The sequence below is a fragment of the Uranotaenia lowii genome, chromosome 2 (genome assembly GCF_029784155.1).
Source record: "Uranotaenia lowii strain MFRU-FL chromosome 2, ASM2978415v1, whole genome shotgun sequence".
NCBI classification, from domain to species: Eukaryota; Metazoa; Arthropoda; class Insecta; order Diptera; family Culicidae; genus Uranotaenia; species Uranotaenia lowii.
The window spans coordinates 419109159-419124551 of NC_073692.1; the positions used below are offsets into that span (position 1 = coordinate 419109159).

General features: G+C 27.2%; 1 protein-coding gene across 1 annotated transcript in view; it reads left to right on the plus strand.

Annotated features, from left to right (window-relative positions):
• LOC129743450 (hemicentin-2-like) overlaps positions 1 to 15393 on the plus strand; it is a 410268-nt gene that overhangs the window by 323606 nt on the left and 71269 nt on the right. The window contains exon 10 of the mRNA XM_055735485.1: positions 9297 to 9418. Within this exon, the coding sequence (XP_055591460.1) occupies positions 9297 to 9418 (122 nt within the window). The remainder of the gene's footprint in view (positions 1 to 9296; positions 9419 to 15393) is intronic.

Sequence of the window (15393 nt, forward strand, 5' to 3'; positions counted from 1 at the left end):
AAATTCGCTCCAAAATTGTCAAAATTGTCAAAATTGTCAAAATTGTCAAAATTGTCAAAATTGTCAAAATTGTCAAAATTGTCAAAATTGTCAAAATTGTCAAAATTGTCAAAATTGTCAAAATTGTCAAAATTGTCAAAATTGTCAAAATTGTCAAAATTGTCAAAATTGTCAAAATTGTCAAAATTGTCAAAATTGTCAAAATTGTCAAAATTGTCAAAATTGTCAAAATTGTCAAAATTGTCAAAATTGTCAAAATTGTCAAAATTGTCAAAATTGTCAAAATTGTCAAAATTGTCAAAAATTGTCAAAATTGTCAAAATTGTCAAAATTGTCAAAATTGTCAAAATTGTCAAAATTGTCAAAATTGTCAAAATTGTCAAAATTGTCAAAATTGTCAAAATTGTCAAAATTGTCAAAATTGTCAAAATTGTCAAAATTGTCAAATTGTCAAATTGTCAAAATTGTCCAAAATTGTCAAAATTGTCAAAATTGTCAAAATTGTCAAAATTGTCAAAATTGTCAAAATTGTCAAAATTGTCAAAAATTGTCAAAATTGTCAAAATTGTCAAAATTGGTCAAAATTGTCAAAATTGTCAAAATTGTCAAAATTGTCAAAATTGTCAAAATTGTCAAAATTGTCAAAATTGTCAAAATTGTCAAAATTGTCAAAATTGTCAAAATTGTCAAAATTGTCAAAATTGTCAAAATTGTCAAAATTGTCAAAATTGTCAAAATTGTCAAAATTGTCAAAATTGTCAAAATTGTCAAAATTGTCAAAATTGTCAAAATTGTCAAATTGTCAAAATTGTCAAAATTGTCAAATTGTCAAATTGTCAAAATTGTCAAAATTGTCAAAATTGTCAAAATTGTCAAATTGTCAAAATTGTCAAAAATTGTCAAAATTGTCAAAATTGTCAAAATTGTCAAAATTGTCAAAATTGTCAAAATTGTCAAAATTGTCAAAATTGTCAAAATTGTCAAAATTGTCAAAATTGTCAAAATTGTCAAAATTGTCAAAATTGTCAAAATTGTCAAAATTGTCAAATTGTCAAAATTGTCAAAATTGTCAAAATTGTCAAAATTGTCAAAATTGTCAAAATTGTCAAAATTGTCAAAATTGTCAAAATTGTCAAAAATTGTCAAAATTGTCAAAATTGTCAAAATTGTCAAAATTTGTCAAAATTGTCAAAATTGTCAAAATTGTCAAAATTGTCAAAATTGTCAAAATTGTCAAAATTGTCAAAATTGTCAAAATTGTCAAAATTGTCAAATTGTCAAAATTGTCAAAATTGTCAAAATTGTCAAAATTGTCAAAATTGTCAAAATTGTCAAAATTGTCAAAATTGTCAAAATTGTCAAAATTGTCAAAATTGTCAAAATTGTCAAAATTGTCAAAATTGTCAAAATTGTCAAAATGTCAAAATTGTCAAAATTGTCAAATTGTCAAAATTGTCAAAAATTGTCAAAATTGTCAAAATTGTCAAAATTGTCAAAATTGTCAAAATTGTCAAAATTGTCAAAATTGTCAAAATTGTCAAAATTGTCAAAATTGTCAAAATTGTCAAAATTGTCAAAATTGTCAAAATTGTCAAAATTGTCAAAATTGTCAAAATTGTCAAAATTGTCAAAATTGTCAAAATGTCTCAAAATTGTCAAAATTGTCAAAATTGTCAAAATTGTCAAAATTGTCAAATTGTCAAAATTGTCAAAATTGTCAAAATTGTCAAAATTGTCAAAATTGTCAAAATTGTCAAAATTGTCAAAATTGTCAAATTGTCAAAATTGTCAAAATTGTCAAAATTGTCAAAATTGTCAAAATTGTCAAAATTGTCAAAATTGTCAAAATTGTCAAAATTGTCAAAATTGTCAAAATTGTCAAAATTGTCAAAATTGTCAAAATTGTCAAAATTGTCAAAATTGTCAAAATTGTCAAAATTGTCAAAAATTGTCAAAATTGTCAAAATTGTCAAAATTGTCAAAATTGTCAAAAATTGTCAAAATTGTCAAAATTGTCAAAATTGTCAAAATTGTCAAAATTGTCAAAATTGTCAAAATTGTCAAAATTGTCAAAATTGTCAAAATTGTCAAAATTGTCAAAATTGCAAAATTGTCAAAATTGTCAAAATTGTCAAAATTGTCAAAATTGTCAAAATTGTCAAAATTGTCAAAATTGTCAAAATTGTCAAAATTGTCAAAATTGTCAAAATTGTCAAAATTGTCAAAATTGTCAAAATTGTCAAAATTGTCAAAATTGTCAAAATTGTCAAATTGTCAAAATTGTCAAAATTGTCAAAATTGTCAAAATTGTCAAAATTGTCAAAATTGTCAAAATTGTCAAAATTGTCAAAATTGTCAAAATTGTCAAAATTGTCAAAATTGTCAAAATTGTCAAAATTGTCAAAATTGTCAAAATTGTCAAAATTGTCAAAATTGTCAAAATTGTCAAAATTGTCAAATTGTCAAATTGTCAAAATTGTCAAAATTGTCAAAATTGTCAAAATTGTCAAAATTGTCAAAATTGTCAAAATTGTCAAAATTGTCAAAATTGTCAAAATTGTCAAAATTGTCAAAATTGTCAAAATTGTCAAAATTGTCAAAATTGTCAAAATTGTCAAATTGTCAAAATTGTCAAAATTGTCAAAATTGTCAAAATTGTCAAAATTGTCAAAATTGTCAAAATTGTCAAAATTGTCCAAAATTGTCAAAATTGTCAAAATTGTCAAAATTGTCAAAATTGTCAAAATTGTCAAAATTGTCAAAATTGTCAAAATTGTCAAATTGTCAAAATTGTCAAAATTGTCAAAATTGTCAAAATTGTCAAAATTGTCAAAATTGTCAAAATTGTCAAAATTGTCAAAATTGTCAAAATTGTCAAAATTGTCAAAATTGTCAAAATTGTCAAAATTGTCAAAATTGTCAAAATTGTCAAAATTGTCAAATTGTCAAAATTGTCAAAATTGTCAAAATTGTCAAAATTGTCAAAATTGTCAAAATTGTCAAAATTGTCAAAATTGTCAAAATTGTCAAAATTGTCAAAATTGTCAAAATTGTCAAAATTGTCAAAATTGTCAAAATTGTCAAATTGTCAAAATTGTCAAAATTGTCAAAATTGTCAAAATTGTCAAAATTGTCAAAATTGTCAAAATTGTCAAAATTGTCAAAATTGTCAAATTGTCAAAATTGTCAAAATTGTCAAAATTGTCAAAATTGTCAAAATTGTCAAAATTGTCAAAATTGTCAAAATTGTCAAAATTGTCAAAATTGTCAAAATTGTCAAAATTGTCAAAATTGTCAAAATTGTCAAAATTGTCAAAATTGTCAAAATTGTCAAAATTGTCAAAATTGTCAAAATTGTCAAAATTGTCAAAATTGTCAAAATTGTCAAAATTGTCAAAATTGTCAAAATTGTCAAAATTGTCAAAATTGTCAAAATTGTCAAAATTGTCAAAATTGTCAAAATTGTCAAAATTGTCAAAATTGTCAAAATTGTCAAAATTGTCAAAATTGTCAAAATTGTCAAAATTGTCAAAATTGTCAAAATTGTCAAAATTGTCAAAATTGTCCAAAATTGTCAAAATTGTCAAAATTGTCAAAATTGTCAAAATGTCAAAATTGTCAAAATTGTCAAAATTGTCAAAATTGTCAAAATTGTCAAAATTGTCAAAATTGTCAAAATTGTCAAAATTGTCAAAATTGTCAAATTGTCAAAATTGTCAAAATTGTCAAAATTGTCAAAATTGTCAAAATTGTCAAAATTGTCAAAATTGTCAAAATTGTCAAAATTGTCAAAATTGTCAAAATTGTCAAAATTGTCAAAATTGTCAAAATTGTCAAAATTGTCAAAATTGTCAAAATTGTCAAAATTGTCAAAATTGTCAAAATTGTCAAAATTGTCAAAATTGTCAAAATTGTCAAAATTGTCAAAATTGTCAAAATTGTCAAAATTGTCAAAATTGTCAAAATTGTCAAAATTGTCAAAATTGTCAAAATTGTCAAAATTGTCAAAATTGTCAAAATTGTCAAAATTGTCAAAATTGTCAAAATTGTCAAAATTGTCAAAATTGTCAAAATTGTCAAAATTGTCAAAATTGTCAAAATTGTCAAAATTGTCAAAAATTGTCAAAATTGTCAAAATTGTCAAAATTGTCAAAATTGTCAAAATTGTCAAAATTGTCAAAATTGTCAAAATTGTCAAAATTGTCAAAATTGTCAAAAATTGTCAAAATTGTCAAAATTGTCAAAATTGTCAAAATTGTCAAAATTGTCAAAATTGTCAAAATTGTCAAAATTGTCAAAATTGTCAAAATTGTCAAAATTGTCAAAATTGTCAAATTGTCAAAATTGTCAAAATTGTCAAAATTGTCAAAATTGTCAAAATTGTCAAAATTGTCAAAATTGTCAAAATTGTCAAAATTGTCAAAATTGTCAAAATTGTCAAAATTGTCAAAATTGTCAAAATTGTCAAAATTGTCAAAATTGTCAAAATTGTCAAAATTGTCAAAATTGTCAAAATTGTCAAAATTGTCAAAATTGTCAAAATTGTCAAAATTGTCAAATTGTCAAAATTGTCAAAATTGTCAAAATTGTCAAAATTGTCAAAATTGTCAAAATTGTCAAAATTGTCAAAATTGTCAAAATTGTCAAAATTGTCAAAATTGTCAAAATTGTCAAAATTGTCAAAATTGTCAAAATTGTCAAAATTGTCAAAATTGTCAAAATTGTCAAAATTGTCAAAATTGTCAAAATTGTCAAAATTGTCAAAATTGTCAAAATTGTCAAAATTGTCAAAATTGTCAAAATTGTCAAAATTGTCAAAATTGTCAAAATTGTCAAAATTGTCAAAATTGTCAAAATTGTCAAAATTGTCAAAATTGTCAAAATTGTCAAAATTGTCAAAATTGTCAAAATTGTCAAAATTGTCAAAATTGTCAAATTGTCAAAATTGTCAAATTGTCAAAATTGTCAAAATTGTCAAAATTGTCAAAATTGTCAAAATTGTCAAAATTGTCAAAATTGTCAAAATTGTCAAAATTGTCAAAATTGTCAAAATTGTCAAAATTGTCAAAATTGTCAAAATTGTCAAAATTGTCAAAATTGTCAAAATTGTCAAAATTGTCAAAATTGTCAAAATTGTCAAAATTGTCAAAATTGTCAAAATTGTCAAAATTGTCAAAATTGTCAAAATTGTCAAAATTGTCAAAATTGTCAAAATTGTCAAAATTGTCAAAATTGTCAAAATTGTCAAAATTGTCAAAATTGTCAAAATTGTCAAAATTGTCAAAATTGTCAAAATTGTCAAAATTGTCAAAATTGTCAAAATTGTCAAAATTGTCAAAATTGTCAAAATTGTCAAAATTGTCAAAATTGTCAAAATTGTCAAAATTGTCAAAATTGTCAAAATTGTCAAAATTGTCAAATTGTCAAAATTGTCAAAATTGTCAAAATTGTCAAAATTGTCAAAATTGTCAAAATTGTCAAAATTGTCAAAATTGTCAAAATTGTCAAAATTGTCAAAATTGTCAAAATTGTCAAAATTGTCAAAATTGTCAAAATTGTCAAAATTGTCAAAATTGTCAAAATTGTCAAAATTGTCAAAATTGTCAAAATTGTCAAAATTGTCAAAATTGTCAAAATTGTCAAAATTGTCAAAATTGTCAAAATTGTCAAAATTGTCAAAATTGTCAAAATTGTCAAAATTGTCAAAATTGTCAAAATTGTCAAAATTGTCAAAATTGTCAAAATTGTCAAAATTGTCAAAATTGTCAAAATTGTCAAAATTGTCAAAATGCAATTGTCAAAATTAATGTCAAAATTGTCAAAATTGTCAAAATTGTCAAAATTGTCAAAATTGTCAAAATTGTCAAAATTGTCAAAATTGCCAAAATTGCCAAAATTGTCAAAATTGTCAAATTGTCAAAATTGTCAAATTTTTCAAAATTGTCAAAATTGTCAAAATTGTCAAAATTGTTAAAATTGTTAAAATTGTCAAAATTGTCAAAATTGTCAAAATTGTCAAAATTGTCAAAATTGTCAAAATTGTCAAAATTGTCAAAATTGTCAAAATTGTCAAAATTGTCAAAATTGTCAAAATTGTCAAAATTGTCAAAATTGTCAAAATTGTCAAAATTGTCAAAATTGTCAAAATTGTCAAAATTGTCAAAATTGTCAAAATTGTCAAAATTGTCAAAATTGTCAAAATTGTCAAAATTGTCAAAATTGTCAAATTGTCAAAATTGTCAAAATTGTCAAAATTGTCAAAATTGTCAAAATTGTCAAAATTGTCAAAATTGTCAAAATTGTCAAAATTGTCAAAATTGTCAAAATTGTCAAAATTGTCAAAATTGTCAAAATTGTCAAAATTGTCAAAATTGTCAAAATTGTCAAAATTGTCAAAATTGTCAAAATTGTCAAAATTGTCAAAATTGTCAAAATTGTCAAAATTGTCAAAATTGTCAAAATTGTCAAAATTGTCAAAATTGTCAAAATTGTCAAATTGTCAAAATTGTCAAAATTGTCAAAATTGTCAAAATTGTCAAAATTGTCAAAATTGTCAAAATTGTCAAAATTGTCAAAATTGTCAAAATTGTCAAAATTGTCAAAATTGTCAAAATTGTCAAAATTGTCAAAATTGTCAAAATTGTCAAAATTGTCAAAATTGTCAAATTGTCAAAATTGTCAAAATTGTCAAAATTGTCAAAATTGTCAAAATTGTCAAAATTGTCAAAATTGTCAAAATTGTCAAAATTGTCAAAATTGTCAAAATTGTCAAAATTGTCAAAATTGTCAAAAATTGTCAAAATTGTCAAAATTGTCAAAATTGTCAAAATTGTCAAAATTGTCAAAATTGTAAAAATTGTCAAAATTGTCAAAATTGTCAAAATTGTCAAAATTGTCAAAATTGTCAAAATTGTCAAAATTGTCAAAATTTTCAACATTTTCGAAATTTTCAAAACTGTCCAAGTTGTCAAAATTGTTAAAATTGTCAAAATTGTCAAAATTGTCAAAATTGTCAAAATTGTCTAAATTGTCTTAATTGTCTAAATTGTCAAAATTGTCAAAATTGTCAAAATTGTCAAAATTGTCAAAATTGTCAAAATTGTCAAAATTGTCAAAATTGCCAAAATTGCCAAAATTGTCAAAATTGTCAAATTGTCAAAATTGTCAAATTTTTCAAAATTGTCAAAATTGTCAAAATTGTCAAAATTGTTAAAATTGTTAAAATTGTCAAAATTGTCAAAATTGTCAAAATTGTCAAAATTGTCAAAATTGTCAAAATTGTCAAAATTGTCAAAATTGTCAAAATTGTCAAAATTGTCAAAATTGTCAAAATTGTCAAAATTGTCAAAATTGTCAAAATTGTCAAAATTGTCAAAATTGTCAAAATTGTCAAAATTGTCAAAATTGTCAAAATTGTCAAAATTGTCAAAATTGTCAAAATTGTCAAAATTGTCAAAATTGTCAAAATTGTCAAAATTGTCAAAATTGTCAAAATTGTCAAAATTGTCAAAATTGTCAAAATTGTCAAAATTGTCAAAATTGTCAAAATTGTCAAAATTGTCAAAATTGTCAAAATTGTCAAAATTGTCAAAATTGTCAAAATTGTCAAAATTGTCAAAATTGTCAAAATTGTCAAAATTGTCAAAATTGTCAAAATTGTCAAAATTGTCAAAATTGTCAAAATTGTCAAAATTGTCAAAATTGTCAAAATTGTCAAAATTGTCAAAATTGTCAAAATTGTCAAAATTGTCAAAATTGTCAAAATTGTCAAAATTGTCAAAATTGTCAAAATTGTCAAAATTGTCAAAATTGTCAAAATTGTCAAAATTGTCAAAATTGTCAAAATTGTCAAAATTGTCAAAATTGTCAAAATTGTCAAAATTGTCAAAATTGTCAAAATTGTCAAAATTGTCAAAATTGTCAAAATTGTCAAAATTGTCAAAATTGTCAAAATTGTCAAAATTGTCAAAATTGTCAAAATTGTCAAAATTGTCAAAATTGTCAAAATTGTCAAAATTGTCAAAATTGTCAAAATTGTCAAAATTGTCAAAATTTTCAACATTTTCGAAATTTTCAAAACTGTCCAAGTTGTCAAAATTGTTAAAATTGTCAAAATTGTCAAAATTGTCAAAATTGTCAAAATTGTCTAAATTGTCTTAATTGTCTAAATTGTCAAAATTTTCAAAATTGTCAAAATTGTACAAATCGCTAAATTGTTAAAATTGTCAAAATTGTCAAAATTGTCAAAATTGTCCAATTGTCAAAATTGTCAGAACTGCCAAAATTGTCAAAATGGTCAAAATTGTCAAAATTGTCAAAATTTTCAAAAATGGCATAATCGTCATACATTTCTGTCAAAATTGTCAAAATTGTCAAAAATTTTAAAAATGTCAAAATTGTCAAAATTATCATATTTTACAATAAAAATTTAAACCTTTCACGTTGAAGCTTCAAATTTTAACATTTTTTTAGGGCTTCATCGACAAAAAAATCCACTTTTCGCTTCAGGCTTCGCCTCAAAGCTGCAAAAGACAATTTAAGATTTTATCGGTTTAAAAAATATCCTTCAAAGGCAAGCATCAATTTCACCATTTCCGAACTTCCACGTATTAATTAAAACTTAAACGCAGCTGAGCTCTTCAACCAGGATAGGTTCATTACCTAAAGACGGAGGTATTCTATTCGAGCTACACCAGAAGAGAGGAATTTATCTTCGGCGAGATCTTGATACTTTCGGTCCCTGCCAGCGTTTTTTTTTTTTGGAGTTCGGGCAAGAAGGAATGCAAGAACCGTTTTTCACAACGACAGAAACGCAGTGCAAATAATTATTAAAATTATCCTTCAGCTTTGGGAGAGCAAAAAAAAAAACAGAAGAAGGGAGGATCTTTCTCACTTTTCCCTCCTTAAATGAGGAACGAAGTGAATTCCATTAGCAAACCCCGAATCGTTGCTTGCAATGATGGTGAAATTATTTTCATAGTGTTTTTCTGCTTCTGCATTTTAAAGAGGAAGAACAAAAGTCGGAGATTATAATTGCCATTAGTTTTATTTTTTTCGCTCTGTGTAGAGCTTTTCCCTCCTGGAGGTTTCCCAGAATTGGCGCGAAAAGCACGTGCGGTTTTCTTCGCGGATATTTGCTCATAAATTTGTGTGGGGAGAAAAAGTTTTTCCCCAAATCGTTTTGGGCGGGGAATTAGTTTGGCGATTTTAATGATTGTCTTTATGGCGTGTTTGGATTAATATTAGTGGTTTTGTGGTTTTGATAATATTTTTCTCTCTTTAATTTTCTTTGACAGATGTTGTGGTACCAGAACTCGTTTCTTCTTGATCCCACCGATAGGCGATCTATGTACTCCAAGGGTGACAAGTACACCCTTAACATCAGGAACTTCCAACAGTCCGACTTTGGAAATTACAGGTGAGTTAAGTTAAGTTTTTTAATTGTTTTAATTTTAGGTTACTTTTAAATTGTCATTTTTATCTGACCCAAATTTTTGTCGGGTAACCTAATAGTGTTTTCCGAATGACTACCTTCAGAATTTTGTGACTCATAAAAGAACATTACTCGGCCCAGTCTTGCAAATAATCATCATTCAACTTCATCTCCCTGCTAAGTTTTCCCCCTAATGCAAATCCTGGACCTCGTTCAGGGAAAATTTCTCCAAGCACCTTTAACAATTTCATACCACCAGGAGACATTTTACTGCTGACAATGCCAATGATGATAATTTCGACGACGATGATACTGATGCTGCTGATGATGGTGGCGTAGATGGTAGGAAAATTCTTCAATTTCTTAAGGAACAAGGATCAAATTCCATCTTCCGTCTTCCGAAGCTGGTCGTTGGGCAAGTTTTTCGCGGCAACTAAACCGGAGGAGGTGCCAAGGAAAGTTAGAAGTGGCGGCAAAGAAAAATTAAATTTCCCTCATCTTATCATTGCGTAGTCTTATCACCGGGTTTGCATTTTTTTTACTTTTCTTTTTTTCGGGAACATTACCACGTAGTGACGTAAATTTGCTCAAAGCCAAGGTGAAATAGAAACGTGTTGGAATGGAGGGCTCAGCATTAGTGAAGTAAAGAATAAATTAGATTTCGGGATGCCGTTTGAAAAGGTCACATATAATTTTTATTCCACTAACAACACCACGTCAATGGATCAAATTCCGTAGAAAAATATACTACCTACGAAAAAATTACTAGGCTTAAGATATTTTAGAGCATAACACAAATTCAACCTTTCTTTACCGTTAAAAATCATGGAAAATTTCAAAATGGTATAGGGAGTTTATGAAAAATGGTAAAGTAGCTAACCACAAAAGAAAGTTAAAAGCGAATTGAATTTAGAAAATTATTTGATTCGCGCTACATGATTAAATTTTATGGATTGCCTTTAAGGCGACAATTTATGGTCAAAGTTTAATCTTTGATCCACAATAACTTTTTTGTTTCACTCCAAACAAGTTGCAATCTTCGGGTGAAATATTTGTCTGAATTTAGGCTTGTGTCAGTGTCAGATCTTGCTAAAATCTGGCATGCGGCCTACAAGAAAAGCTTAAACATAATCAATTTTATCTTAAAGCGAGTGAGATGTATCATGTTTAATTCCACCAATATAATGATAAGTACAATGCAGTTCGTTAAATTATTCAAAAAATGCAAAAATACTGTTATACTTAGTAAAATAACCAAAACTTCTTCAGTTTTCATTCGATTTTGATAAACAACCACTTGAAAAGTTTGTTTTGAATTGATATTCAAGGTCCATTGAATGTTTTCAAAATGATACCATCGAGTTGTTAACTTTCCATAAACCAAAATTTTCCTCCGACATGCGATTTTTAATATAATTTTCTCCTATCATAAATACACTAATATTAACAAAACATTTGATCGGATATTTGAATCTAAAAATTTACTAAAATTTCATATTTGAAGCATAACTCAAAAATTTCTTGTCGTACTTGAAATCTAATTCCCGAGCTTTCAACCTAAATCTCTAACAATTCCGCCGACACACAACCTTCTTCCGAAAATTCGTTACATGAATGACCGTTTTTTCAAACTACACACTCAAATCATTTCATAAGCTTGTCATATAAAATTTAATCTATTAGCATTCATCACTGACAGCTATTAGGCCTGTTCAATGCATCACAGTTCTTTACATTGTTATCTATAATCACTACATTACTTCCCGCCTCTACTCTTGGATTTTGAGTTACGCAGAAAATTTTTCCTTATCGAGTCTGGCAAAGAACTTTCTGATTTACAATTTCTATCTGATGCTAATTAAAAAAAAAATAAGAAATAATATTCACTGAATTTGTTCACTTTCTGACATTGTCTCTTTTATTTTTTTTTTCTTCATTGCCATTTTACAAACTCTCAGTTTTTTTTCTGTTTTTATTTTTGTTCTCAGTTCTCAATTTTCTTTTCATTTTTCAACAATCATTTTTTTCACTTCTCTTTTTTTTTCTTTTCTCTTGTTAGTTCCTTTACCATTTCTCTTGTCTTTCTGTTTTTTTTTTTACTACTATTCTTCCATTTTTTCATTAATCTTTTCTTTTTTTTTAGCTGCTTTTAATAGTATCTCATTCTATACTATCATCTTTTTTCTCTTCTTTTTTCCTTATCGAGTCTGGCAAAGAACTATTTGATTTACAATTTCTATCTGATTCTAATTTAAAAAAAATAGAAATAATATTCACTGAATTTGTTCACTTTCTGACATTGTCTCTTTTATTTCTTTCTTCATTGCCATTTTACAAACTCTCAGTTTATTTTTTTCTGTTGTTATTTTTGTTCTCAGTTCTCAATTTTCTTTTCATTTTTCAACAGTCATTTTTTTTACTTCTCTTTTTTTTGTTTCTTTTCTCTTGTTAGTTCCTTTACCATTTCTCTTGTCTTTCTGTTTTTTTTTTACTACTATTCTTCCATTTTTTCATTAATATTTTCTTTTTTTTTAGCTGCTTTTAGTAGTATCTCATTCTATACTATCATCTTTTTTTCTCTTCTTTTTTTTGCCTATTTTATTGGGACTTATTTTAATGCAGTTTCATTTTTATTTTTCTTCACATGTTTTTTTTCTTCTCTGTTCATTCTTAAAGAATTTTTCACTCTCTTGTGTCTATTATATTGTTCTCTTTTCCCAGTTTTTGTTTATTTACTAATCCAATTTTTATTTACATTTTTTTCGCTTTTTTCACTTTTTGTAATGGTTTGTTTTTTCGCTCTAGATCTTCCTTTCGTGTTTATATTAAACTATAGTATTTTCCTTTTTGTTTCTCTACACAACTATTCATTTCTGTCTTACTTTTTTCCTCATATTATTTTTGCTTATCGTTATTATCTTATCTTCTTTTTTATTTTCGCTAAAACTTACAGTCGAAAAACGATTCACTTGCATTTTTCAACCAATCTTTTTTGAACTTCATTTAAAAATTTTGATTTAAACACTTTAAAATTAATTTTCGAGTCTTTCATAGAAATAACTGTTCGTGCAGAATCTATTCCAATTCGAGTCTCTCATCGAATCTGACTAGTATTGCATTTTTTCCGAGTCTTTCATCGAAATGTACACACATGCACAATCTATTTGAATTCGAGTCTTTCATCGAACCATGCTAATGATTTCCTGTTTTCGAGTCTTTCATCGTTAACGAAATCAAATAAATAATAAACCGAATCATTCATCGGAGAATCGTTGAACTTGTCGAGTCTTTCATCGACACTAATAGTTTGCCGAGTCTTTCATCGACAGAAATAGTTTTCCGAGTCTTTCATCGGAGAATCAATTAAGTTGTCGAGTCTTTCATCGACACTCAATAGTTTGCCGAGTCTTTCATCGACAAAAAATAGTTTTCCCGAGTCTTCCATCGGAAAACAGACTTCTGAGTCTTTCATCAGAAATCGAAAATAAAATACTTTTCAGTAAAAACAACTCAAAATTAGCGAACCACTTCTTTCACCTCAATACCAGAAACACTACAAATAACGCCACTACTCCCACTGGATATTACGTTACAACACTCCACTAATAATTTCGTCAGCACTTCAACCAATATTTTGACTCTTTTCACAACTTTCTCATCTTTTTCAAATTAGTCAACCTACTTGCTGCGCCATTGTCGTACTTGAAATCTAATTCCCGAGCTTTCAACCTAAATCTCTAACAATTCCGCCGACACACAACCTTCTTCCGAAAATTCGTTACATGAATCACCGTTTTTTCAAACTACACACTCAAATCATTTCATAAGCTTGTCATATGTTGTCAATTGCATGAATTTTTAGACTATTGAGAGAATCTGATTTGACAGGTAAGAATCCGCACTCACTAACACAATCACATTCTATATATAAACTATCATGTGCTAAAAGTTGAAAAGGACTATATGAAAAAAAGGACCAACATCAGAGTTCAGTTACTTCAAATTATTTCTACCAAAAAATCAACTTTCATACGCACCGTTGCCGTCTTCAACAAACTGCGTGGATTGCACCTATTTAGACCCCCGTGCAAATAATTTGCGCGCAGTAAAATCTGCTCACAGACCTATACATAGACAATGACACATATTGATATTCTTTACAGCTTTGGATAAAATTGAATTAAAAACAATTGCGACTAGCTGGTGTGTCAGTAAAAATTGTCAGTGAATCCATAATTTTTTGGCTAATTTTTCAGTAATTGATAATAGCCCAAATAATGCATGATTTATTTGTTCCACTTACATTCTGTACCCGAATGTACAGAATGCATTCTGTTTTCTGCTCGTTTCTTTTCATTTGTTGATCGGTCAATTTTCGTTATTGAACTCCTTGGTTCGCATTTCATAATAATTTTCGCCAAAACAATAACGATTATGCCGTTTGGAAATGTGATTCGAAAATCAAAAGCGAGCAACGGCTGATTTGAAAAACTGACACGGGTTGTCTATGTGTGCGTCAGTGCGAAAATATTTCTGCGTGGAAATTATTTGCACAAGAGTCTAAATAGGTGCAATTTCCGCAATAAAATTTAATCTATTAGCATTCATCACTGACAGCTATTAGGCTTGTTCAATGCATCACAGTTCTTTACATTGTTATCTATAATCACTACACTTCTCTACTGGGATTTTTTCGAATTTTGTTTTCAGATTCAACGCCTGATTTCACATAAAACATATTGGTTAATACAGTTCACACAAAACGTGAAATTTGTTATTTTGTAAACTAGTACAACTGAATAAAAAACTGTTATAAAAGCTGATGTTGACATCTTCCTAGCGTTATGGGGATTGTAAAAAAAATTACATATGATGAAATTTCAAAACAAAATCAAATCTTATGTTTTGAATGCGTCTTGGTACATCTATCACCTGAAAATTATCACGTTTTCAAAGGTGATGGGAACTATAAGAGAAACATGAGAAATCAAAGAAAGAAAGAACCTTAGTCGTAAATATCATGGATTTTTCGGAAAAGATACAACAGCTCTCCGGTAGGACTTGAACCAGCAATTCCTGCTCCAGTACAACTTCGCGTTAGCTAATTACACCACGGTGAACGTGACAAACTAGGCTCCATTATGCGTAGGGGAGAACTGTACAAGACGCACCAGCGAGGTAAAATGGCCCATGCCATTTTTTCTCAAAAATACAATAACCTTTGGCTCCGAATGGTGTTTTTCTTCATTTTTATTGTAGCAAATGAGCTTTTTCATCATTTTTTAGATGAAAAGTTCACAAAAACGACTTTAATTCTTAGAAACAGAAGGATTAATAGACTCTGCCTAAAACTTGTTATTTTTTATGGTTGACATATAAGGTATTATGGTAAACCAGTCTGCGCTATCTGATCCAACTGCAGCTTTTCGTTATAACACTCGTATTCACTTTCGAATGACTATTAGTATTTTATCATATTTCACTAACTTCCCACAAATTTTTACTAAAATTTATTTTATCAAAATTGGGGCAGAATGCCTGCAAAACCACGTGTTTTAGGCTCAAATTTTGAATGCTGTTTACTTTTGAGAAAAACCAAATGTCGAAACAAAATGTCTTTCTTTTTATTTGCTGACTCCCAAATTACGATAAGAATGCATAGTTATAACAAATTTCGTCCTTGTTGGATTTAAAAAGGTGCACCAATATTTGACTCGAAAAAATTCTCTGCCGCCATGTTTGCCGCGATATCAGTCAAGAAATTGAAGTTCGTTGCCTACCTGAAGGCGTTTTACCTATAAGGATATAAAAAAGTGAATTTTGAACAGCAAAATTTTCGTTCAATTAAGCAATAATAAATGATTTTTTGCCAAGTATGGTTAGTTTGCAAAAATAAGATGAATATGTAATAAAAAATTTGATGTTTGAATTACTATATTCCGTATAACCATTGTTCCATT